At 34.9% G+C, this 13,088-nt stretch overlaps 1 protein-coding gene across 3 annotated transcripts in view; it reads right to left on the reverse strand.

Moving 5' to 3' along the window:
• Positions 1 to 3,786: 3,786 nt before the first annotated feature.
• Positions 3,787 to 13,088, reverse strand: part of MINDY2 (MINDY lysine 48 deubiquitinase 2) — a 118,712-nt gene continuing 109,410 nt past the window's right edge. For 2 of the 3 annotated variants that reach the window (XM_020981854.2, XM_020981837.2), the window contains 2 exons: positions 12,510 to 12,716; positions 3,787 to 10,639 (listed from right to left, as the gene is read on the reverse strand). In XM_020981854.2, the coding sequence (XP_020837513.1) occupies positions 10,505 to 10,639; positions 12,510 to 12,716 (342 nt within the window). In that variant the 3' untranslated portion in view covers positions 3,787 to 10,504. The remainder of the gene's footprint in view (positions 10,640 to 12,509; positions 12,717 to 13,088) is intronic. The other variant, XM_020981846.2, reaches the window with a different exon arrangement.

The raw sequence follows: 13,088 nt of genomic DNA on the forward strand, positions 1-13,088 counted from the left end.
TTTCCTGCTACCATTAGACAAAAACAAAACAAAAATAAAACACCCCTGGAAACAAATATGTATAGTTAACCAAAACAAATTCCTGATGGGCTAGTCACATGGCAACAGTCAAGGATGAGAAGTGGAATGGCCAGAATGCCTCACAGATACCTTTGTAATGTTGATGGGTAGCAACAAAGTCCTCAAGGACATTGGATGGAATCTTTGTGAGCTTTTGGAAGAACACAATGAGTCATACAAGACGAACAGGTTAGATGTGTGGCTTCTGTTCTGTATGGTTGACAGGAAGTAGGAATTAGGTGGTGCAATGGATAGGCACTGTCTTTGGAATCAGGAACACCCAAATTCAAATGCTGTTCTAAACTAGCTCTATCACCCTTGGGCAAGTCACTTAACTTCTCTGGGTCTCAGTTTCCTTATTTTTAAAATGAAGGGATGGATTTGATAGTCCTTCCCAGCTCTAACTCTATTGTTATATGAGAACAAAACCCGAAACTGAAATAATTTAGAAGGAAGTTAAGTCATCCAGAGAGAGGAGAGCCAAAAAACAGGCCCACCTCCACCCTCTTCCAAGTGTTTTGTAAATTATACTTTTTATAGCATTCAAAATCAGAGGCAGTTTCTAGATAAGACACCTAGCTTGCTTGAGATGTATAACAGGAGAAAACTCACATTCCTTGTATCAGTCTTTGGATCTGACTAGGTTTCTGGTCAGCATAACCAAGGTCCTGAGCTAAGCATGAGACAAATCTAGTCTCTAATGCCACGCAGAGCTGGTTTCAAACAATGCAATAACATTTTCCCACACTATGATCCTATGAACTCCAAATCAGTATGTTGTATGTTAAATCAGGTTTAAAGAAATTGTGATAATGTCAACATAATGTGAAGGTTTCCTCTGGATCTCAACTAGCAAAAATTTTTTTTTGGATACTGGCAAATCTTCAAACGTGATCAATACGGTGGCCCACCATGATTCCTAGAAACTGATTATAAGACATGCTTCCCATCTCTTGACAAAGGTGGTGGACTCAAAGTTCAGAATGAGACGTACTTTTTCAGATATGACCAACGTGTGAATTTGCTTTCCTTGACTATGCGAATTTGTTGCAAGGAGGGGTTTCTTTTTTTAGGGATGGGAGGTAGAGAATTGGGGGCCAGAGTGACTAATGATAGCCAAAACCTGAAAAGAAAAAAAAAAGAAAAAAGCTGTGAGCAAGGTGGCTTTGTTATTCTTTTTTAGATAACAGTTCTCAGAATCATAGACACTAGTTCCCAGGATCCATAGCCATATAATCTACTAGTTCCCAGGATTTCACATTGCAAACAATTTCTACTGTGACTGCGTCACAAGCTATAACAATGAGATAATGTGAAAATTTGAGTTTAGTTGCAAATAATCTACTGCATCTGTGCAGTGCTGAGTCATCAGGATATTGCCAAAGTTAATGTAAACTTGTGAGGCTATTGCTGGAAAATTGCCTTCTTTGTGCGCTTCTCTAAAAATCAAGAGAGCACTGGTTAGTGAGTAGGGATTTATGAATGTGTTTGCTTCAACTGCCTACCCCCCACCCTGAGTTGAGGCTTAGGGGGGAATGCACAAGCTGCAATGCTGTGCTGCCTTGACTGGCCCCTATTGAGGCTTAGGAGGATGAGATAGGAGTTAGAGCTCCTACACTTTGTATATTCTCACCTGCCCCTGCAAGAAGAGTAATTAGGGGATGCTGTAGGAGTTGGCGCTCCCATTATCAGCAACCCCATTGAGAAGAATGAAGTAAATTATTGAACCCCTCCAAAGCTGCCTTCCTGTCTTCGGCTGTCCAGATCGAGAGTGAACCCTCTGGAGGCTGGAGCCCAAAACCTGCAGGGGTGCCTCCTGCTGCCCAACGAGAGCTTCAGTGAAGTAGTTTTTTTTTGATTTTTTAAGTACACAAGAGATCAGAAGGAGGTTGAGAGAGGAACAGAGATAAACAACCCAACTTGTTAATATGATGAATTGATTATAAGCTATGAAAAAAGCTGTATGTAATGAGATTTGTGGTTTCATAGACAATCCACTTTTTCTCTTCTTTGCATATGGCAAAGTTCAAGTTTGGTGGTGTTTGTCAATTTCAGAATACAAAATTAAACATTAAAAAATGTTAGGAGGTGATTGAAGGGTGAGGAGAGAGCTGAAATTGTCATGGTGCTGAGTGATACCAGAAACCTGGAATCCTTTATTTAGGATAGATTCAATTCAACCAGTGGAGTTCACTTAACTGGCTAAGATTTGCCCGTTAAGAACACTGCAGGCAAGCTACTAGGTCTCTAGATTGCCCTCACAGTTCCAAGCATTCTTACAAGTTAATAAGTAAACTCCATAATTTTTGGTGACATTAACACCTTGCATTTTTTCACTGCTGAGAGGGAGTGTTGTGCGTTGTAGACCTGGAATTGACTTGGGTTCAAATTCTACCTCTGATGCTGTGCTACAGTGAAGCAACAACCCACACTGCCCCTCATGGGACTTGTACCCACAGAAGACGACGGAAACAATATGAAACCTAAGAGGTCAATTTTGAGGATGGCAGGAGGGTCAGAGGAGAGGTAAAACAGGGGGGAAGTGGCCATCTGGTCCTGCCACTGGCTGGGTGGTGGGATGACTACACAGAAGGGGAAGCTGGGAATACCAAAGACACTAGAATTTTTCTCAAATTATCTACAGCTTAGGGTGCAATAAAATACATACATATATAATTAACTGAGATGGTTTTTGCATCCCATTACCCATACAACTTAAATACCAAGTAGAAAATTTGATTCCCAGTTCAACCTTGCTGAGCCATCGTTAAAATGACACCAACTATGTATCTATAATCCAGATCTCTTGAATAAATTGAAATTCATGTGATTTTAGTTGCTGATTGTGGCATTAAACTTTCTGTACTAAAATTTACTTCAGGAGAGATTCATTCTCATGAAAAAGTAATTCCTTATTAACTCCTTACAAGGTCAGTCTTTTGGGCTCTCTGCTCCTCAAAAGAAATATATGTGTGCCCTATTATAAATCCACCACTGCAGTTATAAATTGTTTGCTGACATATTAACTCATCCATTGCTTTTCATATAGAAAATTCTTACAAGATCAAGAAGCTTTTGATGTAACATGTCCAAAAAAGAATCACAGCGAATTAGGATAATTTGTGTTAAGAATCCTCATAATTTCCTTTGAAATCAAATACTTAAAAATGGGGAGTCAAAAGGATCATCCTAAATACAACTCTGGAGTTAAACTTTTGCAGAGAATGAATTTAATAAATGCTAGGGCTTCAGAAATGCTGGGCAGATAAAAATGATGACTCAGGTCTGTGGTGCTAGAATATCCTGATTCCAAGGCCTCTGGAAAGTAAGAGGCTATCCAGATCCATATGTTTTCCACAAGTAGGCAACTCTTGGGGCAGCTAGATGGCGCAGTGGATAGAAGTCAGGAGGACCTGAATTCAAATGCAGCCTCAGACCAAACACTTGACACTTACTAGCTGTGTGACCCTGGGCAAGTCACTGAACCCCAACTGCCTCAAAAAACAAAACAAAACAAAACAAAACAAAACAAACACAAGTAGACAACTCTTACTCGTGATCCTCTCATGTATATGTATTGACTTAACCACTCCTGGATGACTGAGACAGAATTACAAGAGTATTCAAGTCTTATGTGACAGTCAACAAGAGAGTAGAGAAAGCAAAGTGCATACAAGTCTAAAACCAGGTACTTGACAGGAAGTTACGTATATAGCACAAAGACTGTTTGGTCTGAATATCAAAGTTTATTGAAATAAAATATAATCTATAATAAAAAATACTAAGGATATTATTTACTGGTTACAATTTTAAGTTATATTTACAAAACATCTAACATTTTATCTAACAATGACACTATTTTTGTTACAACAGTAAACACGAAATTAAGTTCCAATACTGAATTCTTGCAGTCATAGGAGTTATGATTTTCTGCTTTCCAATCTGTGTCCAATATGCCATAAAAAAGGAATATGCTTCAAAAAGCAAAACAAAACATTGACTATAATTCATTTTAGTCTGATGTAGTTTTTAGCACAATTATTATTTAGAACAGTAAAATTGTGTCAGAACTTTAATTAAACTTTGAGAGATACTCTGAAGCTTTAATTCAGAGAAAGCTCCTTCCTATGGGTCATCTTTGGGGTTGCTATTTTTTTTTAAACTTGAGATCATAACTAGTTGAAGGAAATTCCAAGCAGAAGTTTCAGAAATAAGGATCAGAGTTTTTGAGAAATTAAGACCTGAACATTGTAAATTCTAGATTGTAAATCGTAAATTTGAGAAACGTGTGGTGGCTTGTGTATCAGAAAGTCCCCCTCCCCCTTTCTTTGTTATATCATTGAAGCTTCTTGATCTAAATGAATTGAGCAAAGAGATGGGAGAAAAAAATGCAACTGTACCCTTTTCACTCCATCTCTCGCTTTCTCACCCCCACTAGTTCTTTATCCTATCCCATCTTGTACATCTTAAAGTGTGCCATAGCAAATTTCTAAGTGTCCTGCAGAAGGAGAAACTTGAAACAAACGGGCTTTTCTTTGAATTCCAAAGATATAGGGATAGACTGTTGAGGGTAAATCTGATCTCTTGAGTCAATATTAGTATCTTGCTGAATCATCAATCACATTATCTACCTGAGGACCTGTAGAACTGGGTCACACACATGAAATCAAAGTGGTTACTTCATATAACAAAACTTAATCTACTAAAACTTGTTTAATGACAGTCAATCTTAAAATATATTCCATTAATTAGAATATTTAGAGAGAAATGCTGTAGCTACTGTGCCCCAAGACTGCCTCTTTGAACTCTGTAGTTTAAAAAGTGTTTAAAAATAAAAAGTCCAAAACCAAAATGAAACAAAAACTTGTAACAGTTTTCTTCTTTTACCTTTAAACCTAAAAGGAAAAAATAGCCCCTCAAACACAACAAACTGGGATCAACTTGGAAAAAAAAATTACCATTTTCCCTTAGCTTTAAGATAGAGGCAGCATCATCCCTGATCAAAAAGCAGTGTGTTTTTTTTCCAAGTAAAGATGAATATAAAGTTTGCTGTTAACTGAAACAACTCCAAGATAGTTATAGAAACAGTATTAATTTAAGGTGCAACAGAAATGTTCACTATTAATTATGCTCCTGATTTGAGTAAAATGACACTATACTTTTTGTTCATGGAGAGAGTGGTTAAATGTTTAAACTGTATACTCCTTCACTGGTATCTGAATTCCCTACCTATAGCAACAGGGTACCGAGTCCTTGTAGGTGTATATCTGTTTTCAGGATAATAGGAGAAAGATCTCAGCCTGACTTTAAATTTGAAGTCCTGTAACTCTTACTTTCTTTGTTTCTGAGTCTAAGTTATGATGAGAAGGGACACAGACTACTTAGAAATAAAAAGTTGAAAGAGAAGGTTCTACTTAAATCCAAATTCCTATCAAAGCCAATATCGATATTAAATAAAGGATGCATTAATTTGAATCTCAATGCTAAGATTTAAATTAAAAATGCTAATGTCCAACAATTTGGTCCAGTGTTTCTTATCCTAGATCACCCAGTCACCATAATATGTTCAGAAGTTTTCTGTTTTGATCAAATACTCTCTAATTAAAAATTTAAAAATATATATTTTTATTAGTGCTACTTGCAGAAAATCATCTTACTTCTTTGGTAAACAAAATATAATCTGCTAACTCCTATCTAAACAAACATTACTATTGTATTTCTCACTGTGGATAATTAGAACAGACTATAATATATTATTTGTATAGATACAGACATGTATTTTAAACACCTAATCCCCTTTATAGCTTAAGTTTTTTTTCCAGCATTTTAAGTGATGCTAAACACTAAACTGGAATCAATAGCAGGTGTCCTATTAGGATATCAAATTATGATTTTGTATAAGGGCTAAAGAAAACTTAATTGTAGCTTAGAAATTCACTGAATGACGACTTCTTTGGCCCAATTAAAAGATTCAGCAAGAATTATCAGATTCCATTAAGTTGTTTTTCTATCTGCAGTCACTTAAAAAAAAACCCCAAGAATTTAACCACACTTTATTAAATAACATTTTACACCAATAATTAGAAATACCAGTGAGAATGAGAACACATGAAGAATACGGGGCAGACAAATCCCCAGGTAACTCTAAGTGGAGAGAGATGGTTGCCTTTCCATGTACAAATATTTGTATATACATACTTGCATCTTGATGACTTTATTCAATTGGGCAGCAGGTATACATAATTTTCTTTTAATCTATGAAAGAGATTTGAATAAAAAATAGGTTGCTAAGTGTTTTCCACCAGATGCCCCTATTTTGACAGGGCCAATCTCTCATTGCACCCTTCACAGTATAAAAGCATTCTGAAAAATGCCTTTCTTTTTTTTAGGGAAATGCCACATTTCAACAAGAGAAGATAATACAACACATATGACTACACAAAAAAGCTGACCTGGAAACATCTTTCAGCCAGCAATTTTACTCTAAAATTACATAGTTGAATGGAAAGCGGTTCTCAAAACACACTTCAGTTAAAAGTGCACAATACATGTGACTACTATAAATACCTTGTGCTTATACTGTGCCATTTATTCATAGGTCCAAAAGACAAACAAGGATTGTTTCCACTTACAGATTAAAACCGAGGCACAGGAAGTTCATCTATCTGGCCAAAGAAAGGCAGAAGGCTACCTTTCAGAACCAAAACATCTCAGGACTCTAGATTTTCAGCTCCATTAAAGATTAAACTACTCTTTCTCTACTACAAAACTGTACAGATACCTTGGGTGGCTCATTAAATTATATCAGATACTAGCAAGTTTTACATCAGATTTTTGATTAAGCTACTGTGTGGCTAACAAGAGAACTCTGATATAAAGCATATAAGCCTTCCTTTTTGTGGGCTTTTAATGACCTGGCACATCAAACAGGAAAACGTTAAAACAGAGCACTTTAAACGCAGTACAAAATGTATTTTACTAAAAGTTATGACTGCTTAAACATTGCTCTGGAAATTCTCCATCATGAATCATTTTCTACAGTTTTATGACAGCTCTGTGTACTACCATTTTAGTGAAGTCCACTGTCATTCTTTCCCTAGTCTGTGTTCAACATTCTGTATGAATTTTCTGAACCTTGCCTACACAATAAGGCCCTCTGTCTCTAGGTGAATAGGGCTCTGATTCATACTCACAAACAAAATGCTTGGAACCAAAACAAAACAATTCACATAATCATGTTATGGCTTTTAAGTCCAATATGATTAATGTCAATCAGCCAGCTAATCTAGTATTAACAAGTTTGAGCAATTAAGACTAAAAGGGAAGAGTTCTGTCCACAACACAGGACAAACAGCTGAGGACACAGAATGTGCAACAGGGAAAAAAAAGATACATTCCAAATCCTAGCTGTAAACTGAAACTTCACTCTCACTATCCTCATCTCTCACGTGGAAATGCTCACTTCCCAAACGGGGGGGTTGTAACTGACATAAATATTAGCTAGTGGGTCATGGTGTTTACTGCAGTTTGGACTTGAGCTTCTCTGGCTGTAGGTATGTATGCACATACCTACACAAACATCTTAGAGATAAAACTATAAAATGAATTTAAATGCTTGTAACATATACATGAAATCTGGAAGCACTGCTGTCTGTCTGCATTGCATCACACAGTGGAAGGAGCTAAGTGCAGGAAAGTCTGCTGGTAAGATAGCCAGCTCCCTGCCCTGGGATGCCAGGAGTGATTTCTTGTATGCAGAATAGACTCATCATGTGTCACAAATTAAGGTGTTCACGTTCTTTTAACTTCTCTTAAGATGTATCCCACAGAGGATATTGAATTTCAGTCATTACAAGTTCAGGCTGTCATGGAAATACTACTATATACAACTATCAAATCCAAAGACACCCAAATGAACAACTCAACGTCTGAATACTAATAATCTGTGGAGAAAAATACAAAATATAAAAATTAAGATAAAATCGCTCTGAAATTCTTGATAACCTCTTCATTGAAGGGAAATAAAGATATCAGAAAAGGTGAGTGTTTTTTTTTTGGTTTTGTCTTTTAATGGCACAGGACAGTTTTTCCCCCTTTACTTTCTATTTTAATCAAAAAGAACATTTTATTATCATTAGCCCTAATACAGCAAACTGAAGTTCAGGAATGTAAGAAAGACCTGGAAATACTATATATAAAATTGTGGTATTAACAAATACATTAAAATCTTCAGTATTTTTTTAAACTATACATTGAGATTGCTCTGATAATATTACAGTGCTGGTTTAAGTGAATAATTTTTGAGTGGGAATGTAGGATGGCAGTATTATTTTAGGAAAGAACTAGAAGATAATGATTAACTTTTACATATTTATTTTTTCAGAAGCAATAAATAAGTATAAGCACATGATTGTGGCAAAATCTGCATTAGTTATAGATTAGATTTTCTTGAATTTCTTGTTTTTTAATTTTTTTTGTCACTCCAATATAACATAGTTATGATCTCTTTTAGATAAAGAAAATAAACCATGGTGTTTGTTAGTCTAGTATCAAGCATAAATTTGACAGCTTCAGTATTGGGATGGAGATTAATCTGTTTGCTTCTACAGGGAATGATGTCATACATTTTATTAGGTTGTTGATGTAATTGTCAACAATTATCAAGAGATCCAAAAAAAATTGTATGTCAAAGTTTTACATCCAAAACAGGGTCTTCGTTTGTGTTAGTTTGCAAAGTTGAAAGTACAGTAAACTCTGTAATGTACAACAGATAAGCAATATAAAGGGATCTAATGATTCAGTTTGACCCTGGACTTTAAGAGAATTATTCCTTCCATAAATAAGATTCTACTTTTGCTATAAGAAATTATATTACACTTGGTTTTTGATCATGGTAGTAGCTAAAGTGGGTCATCATTAAAAATCTAGACTACTTTTAAGCAGTCTATCGTCACCCCAAACCAGAAAAGTTATTTTCCAGATGGATATTTAGGACAATTTATGGTATTCTTAAGTAAATGTACTTACCTAGGCTTAGACTGGGAATCACAACACTTTCTGGAGCAGCAACATTTTTTTTCCAAAATGACTAAAACAAACTGCTACATAGAAAGCTTATCAAAAAGACTATTAAGATAATTATTTTCTTAATTGTATCTGGAAATACAGGAGAATTTATGGTTCCCTCATAATAAAGTTCAACAAATATTCTCTTTCTGTATCCTATAAAGATTATTAGATATTATGTATTTATTTGGTTCCCATAAATTAGAAAATCTGATTGCTTCTATATGTTTCCCAAAATTCTAAACTAGTGACTAAAATAAGACAGTGATATTACAAATGAGTGCCTTTCCATCTGACTACAAGAGTATCTGGACCTCTCAAGATTCCATTCTGAAGTGTGCTTTTTATTTAGTCATGATTTTAAAAAAATATTTATATTTAATTTACTTGCTTAAATGGGCAAGTGGACATAATCTTAGTGTTAAGGTTCAAGGTTTTTATGAAAAAAGGCAGATATTAGTTAATTCTGGATTCCTACATTTGCATTTCTACAAGACTATTATTACACATTCTAGTTTTCTCCCACTAGTTGCTTATTACATGGTCAATAAATAGGAACTGTGTGGTCCAATTTACCTATGATAAATGCTAAACTAAACCAAAACAATAAACTTGCACAGAACTTATAAAATCATTTCTATCTATCCCGACAGTATTAATATTATATCCAGTTGTCTATTGTGGGGAAAAGGAATATAGATCTTCATTTTGGCCACCCTCCCCCCATTTTAATCAAATGAGGCTTTATTCTTAATCTTCAAAGAGACTGTAACTAAAATGAACAAGTTCTTCAAGAAGAGGTGTTTATGGGACAATGGTAGCAATGTCCTAATACATACATGTAGGTTTTTTAAAAAATCCAATATTTGAAGGGTTGAGCATGTAAGAAGTGATAGGCCTAGTTTCTTATAGGCAATAATGCTTTCACATCTAGGCTGGCAATAAATAAAACACCATGGAAATTAATTTTAAAAATTATTGTGCTAATATTTTGATTTCAGGAAGGAACCTGACAAAACCAATTATCTCCTTTCATTGTTAGAACAGAAGATGAGATAGCTTACTAACTGATGAGTAATAAATGTCACTATGACACAAAACTTGCTGTGATTTGTATGTTCAGCTACAAAGTGTGGTATTTTTCATGATAGATGATACAGACACTTCCAACTTGTAACAAGGAATCCCAGCTCACAATGAGTGCACTGTGCAACTCTGAGAGTCTGATTGTAACTAAGTAGCAACTTCTTCCTTTTAAAACACAAACAAAATCCACTGGGTAATCAGGCACAGACGGTATGGAAGGGTTTTTCTTCCTTTCACCCCATGGTTTTGTTTCTCAGGGCAAGTACTTGGCTCCAACAGAATCCAACACCTGTTACAGAATGACACAACTGTTTTTCTCCTTTTCTTTTTCTTTGTCTTTTTCCCGAGGTTCTTTACGTTTACGTTCATTACTCCCAGATTGTCTTCCACTTAATGGAGAGGCAGTTACTTGTGCTGGCTGACCCTGCTTTAATTAAAAAAAAATATTAAGAATAAAGTAAGGAGGATATATTAATTATTTTAAATGATGAATGTTTAATCAGTCATCTTGAAAAAAATAACAATAACGAAGTCATTAAATCTTTAATTTAAATAGACAGATACTTCAGTAAAGTTTGTATAATCATCTCTTCTCAAAAAAGGCATACTTCAAGTAAATGAATAAAAGACAGAATTCCAAATTAAATAACTGATAATAAGCATGACACTAGCTTGTCTTTACACAATGCCAAATTATAAATTTAAACAATTTTTAGGTTGGAATACTTCAGATGTTGGAAGGTTATATACATCCCCCAAAGAGCTATGATAATTGAACTTTGCTTTATTGTAAATTCTAAATTAATTTTTAAAAAGAGAGAAAGAAGAAAAGTTCTGGGAACTACAACTGCATAGTCACAAAAAAATCTAGAAATTTTTTTTGATCTAGAAATATGACAGGATGCCTGCAGGGGCAGAAACTTATGAACTTGGAAAGTATTACAAGGAAAAGTGAATTGCTCTATGGATTTGGGATGTATAGCAAGCACTATTGTTTATTTCAATGCCTAGCATCTGACAGGGTCAAACACAACTTTTACCCTTTACTTTAAAAAGTTTTCAACTTCATCTAGTAATTTTTTCTTTTTCTTTTTTTATTTCTTTTTAAAAAAATTTTTTTTGGCTAGGCAATGGGGTTAAGTGACTTGCCCAGGGTCACACAGCTAGTAAGTGTTATGTGTCTGAGGCCGGATTTGAACTCAGGTCCTCCTGAATCCAGGGCTGGTGCTCTATCCACTGTGCCACCTAGCTGCCCCAAGTAATTTTTTTCCAATGAAAATGCAGCTCTAATTTTATAATGGAAGCCATAGGGCAAGAGTAGTCACTTTCTAAAGATTTTATTTAGAATTAACTTCAGCTGGAAAATATCTATTCTACTTTAAATTTTGCCTCCAGAATGCAAGTTATATCAGCATCCTCAAAGTAACATGAGATTATTATAATGTATATTTAAATACTGTTATAATATATAATTAGAATATTTTGAAAAAGTTATTTTATTGCCCTGATAAAATAATAAATAGGAGCCAGTTTTTCTTTTCTCTGGTTAACTTACAACATTTCAAAAGGACACCCTTTAAATGAAGAGTTAACCTTTTTTTGTGTCATGGATCTTTTTGGCAATATGGCGAAGCCTATTGCCTCTATTCAGGATAATGTTTTTAAATGCTTAAAACAAAACACACAAGATTATAAAGGAAACCAGTTTCAGGGGAATACAGTTATCAAAATGTAAAAAACAAAACAAAACAAAAAACAAATTCAGAGACCCCAGGCTAAAAACCCCTACTCTAAATGTGAATAGAACATCCTATAGAATATTGAAGGCCACTTCCATGGTGACACTTGTATGAAAGAAAAGGCTAATGGAGAGTATATAATCCAGTACATTTTAACACTAAAATCTGGGGTTATAAAGTGAATATTGGGATAGAGATTTACAGACTGAGTTTTAAGACAACTCCTGTATTTATAGTACAATTAACTGACAAGATATACTTTCCAATGGAACTAGCTTCAAAGGCACAGTTAACATCATGCTTTATAAACAGGTCATTTCTGAAGTGGAATATAATCTGACAAATAATTTTGGGAAAGGAGCAATTTCTGATAATGATTTAGTGCTTAGTATGGAATCAATAACGTGTGATACTTAATTAGATATTGACATAATTGAAAATTAAATTGTAAAACTTCATATTTTCTCTCAGTGAGATATTTTCCCCATCATTAAAAGTTCTAATCACACTAAAAACAAAACAAAACCAGAAAACTTTTTTCTTTAATTTTTTTTTTACCTGGGTTTGTGCAGCAGCGGCCGCAGCTGCAGCAGCTGCGGCCGCTGCTGCCTGTTCTTGTTCCTGATAATATTGAGAAGCCCGTCTATCTTCTTCCTCCTGGAGTTTCTTGGCTAGCTCCAGATCACTGATCCCTTCTGGAATTTGTTCCCAGTTGATCTCTTGGCTCTGTTGTTCTTGTTGTAGAGACAGGGCCATAAGATAGTCCTAATAAATAAAATGAGCATTTTTAGCTATGAAATTTTACTAAGATTGAACTGTATATTGGTTGAAACATAGATCAGTGTATCTTTATAAAATCAGATTCCTTGGAAAGCAAGTCAGACATGAATAAATAACATGAATAACAGTTTTATACAAACCAGATTTGGGGAGACAGTATAGTCTATATTTAGACCAAAATGATACCCAACTCTCGTCTTCCAGTCTGACAGAGATTGCCCTTCTCTTTGCTAAAGTCAAACCCCTTTATCTACATGTGCCCTTGAGCCTACTCATTTCTTCAGCCGATTGCAACCTCAATCATTCTGTTGTCTCTCAAATCTTTAACTTCTTCTAACTACTGATTCCTTCTCTACT

Source organism: Phascolarctos cinereus, unplaced genomic scaffold, assembly GCF_003287225.1.
Source record: "Phascolarctos cinereus isolate Bilbo 61053 unplaced genomic scaffold, phaCin_HiC Scaffold_3;HRSCAF=262, whole genome shotgun sequence".
Taxonomy (NCBI): domain Eukaryota; kingdom Metazoa; phylum Chordata; class Mammalia; order Diprotodontia; family Phascolarctidae; genus Phascolarctos; species Phascolarctos cinereus.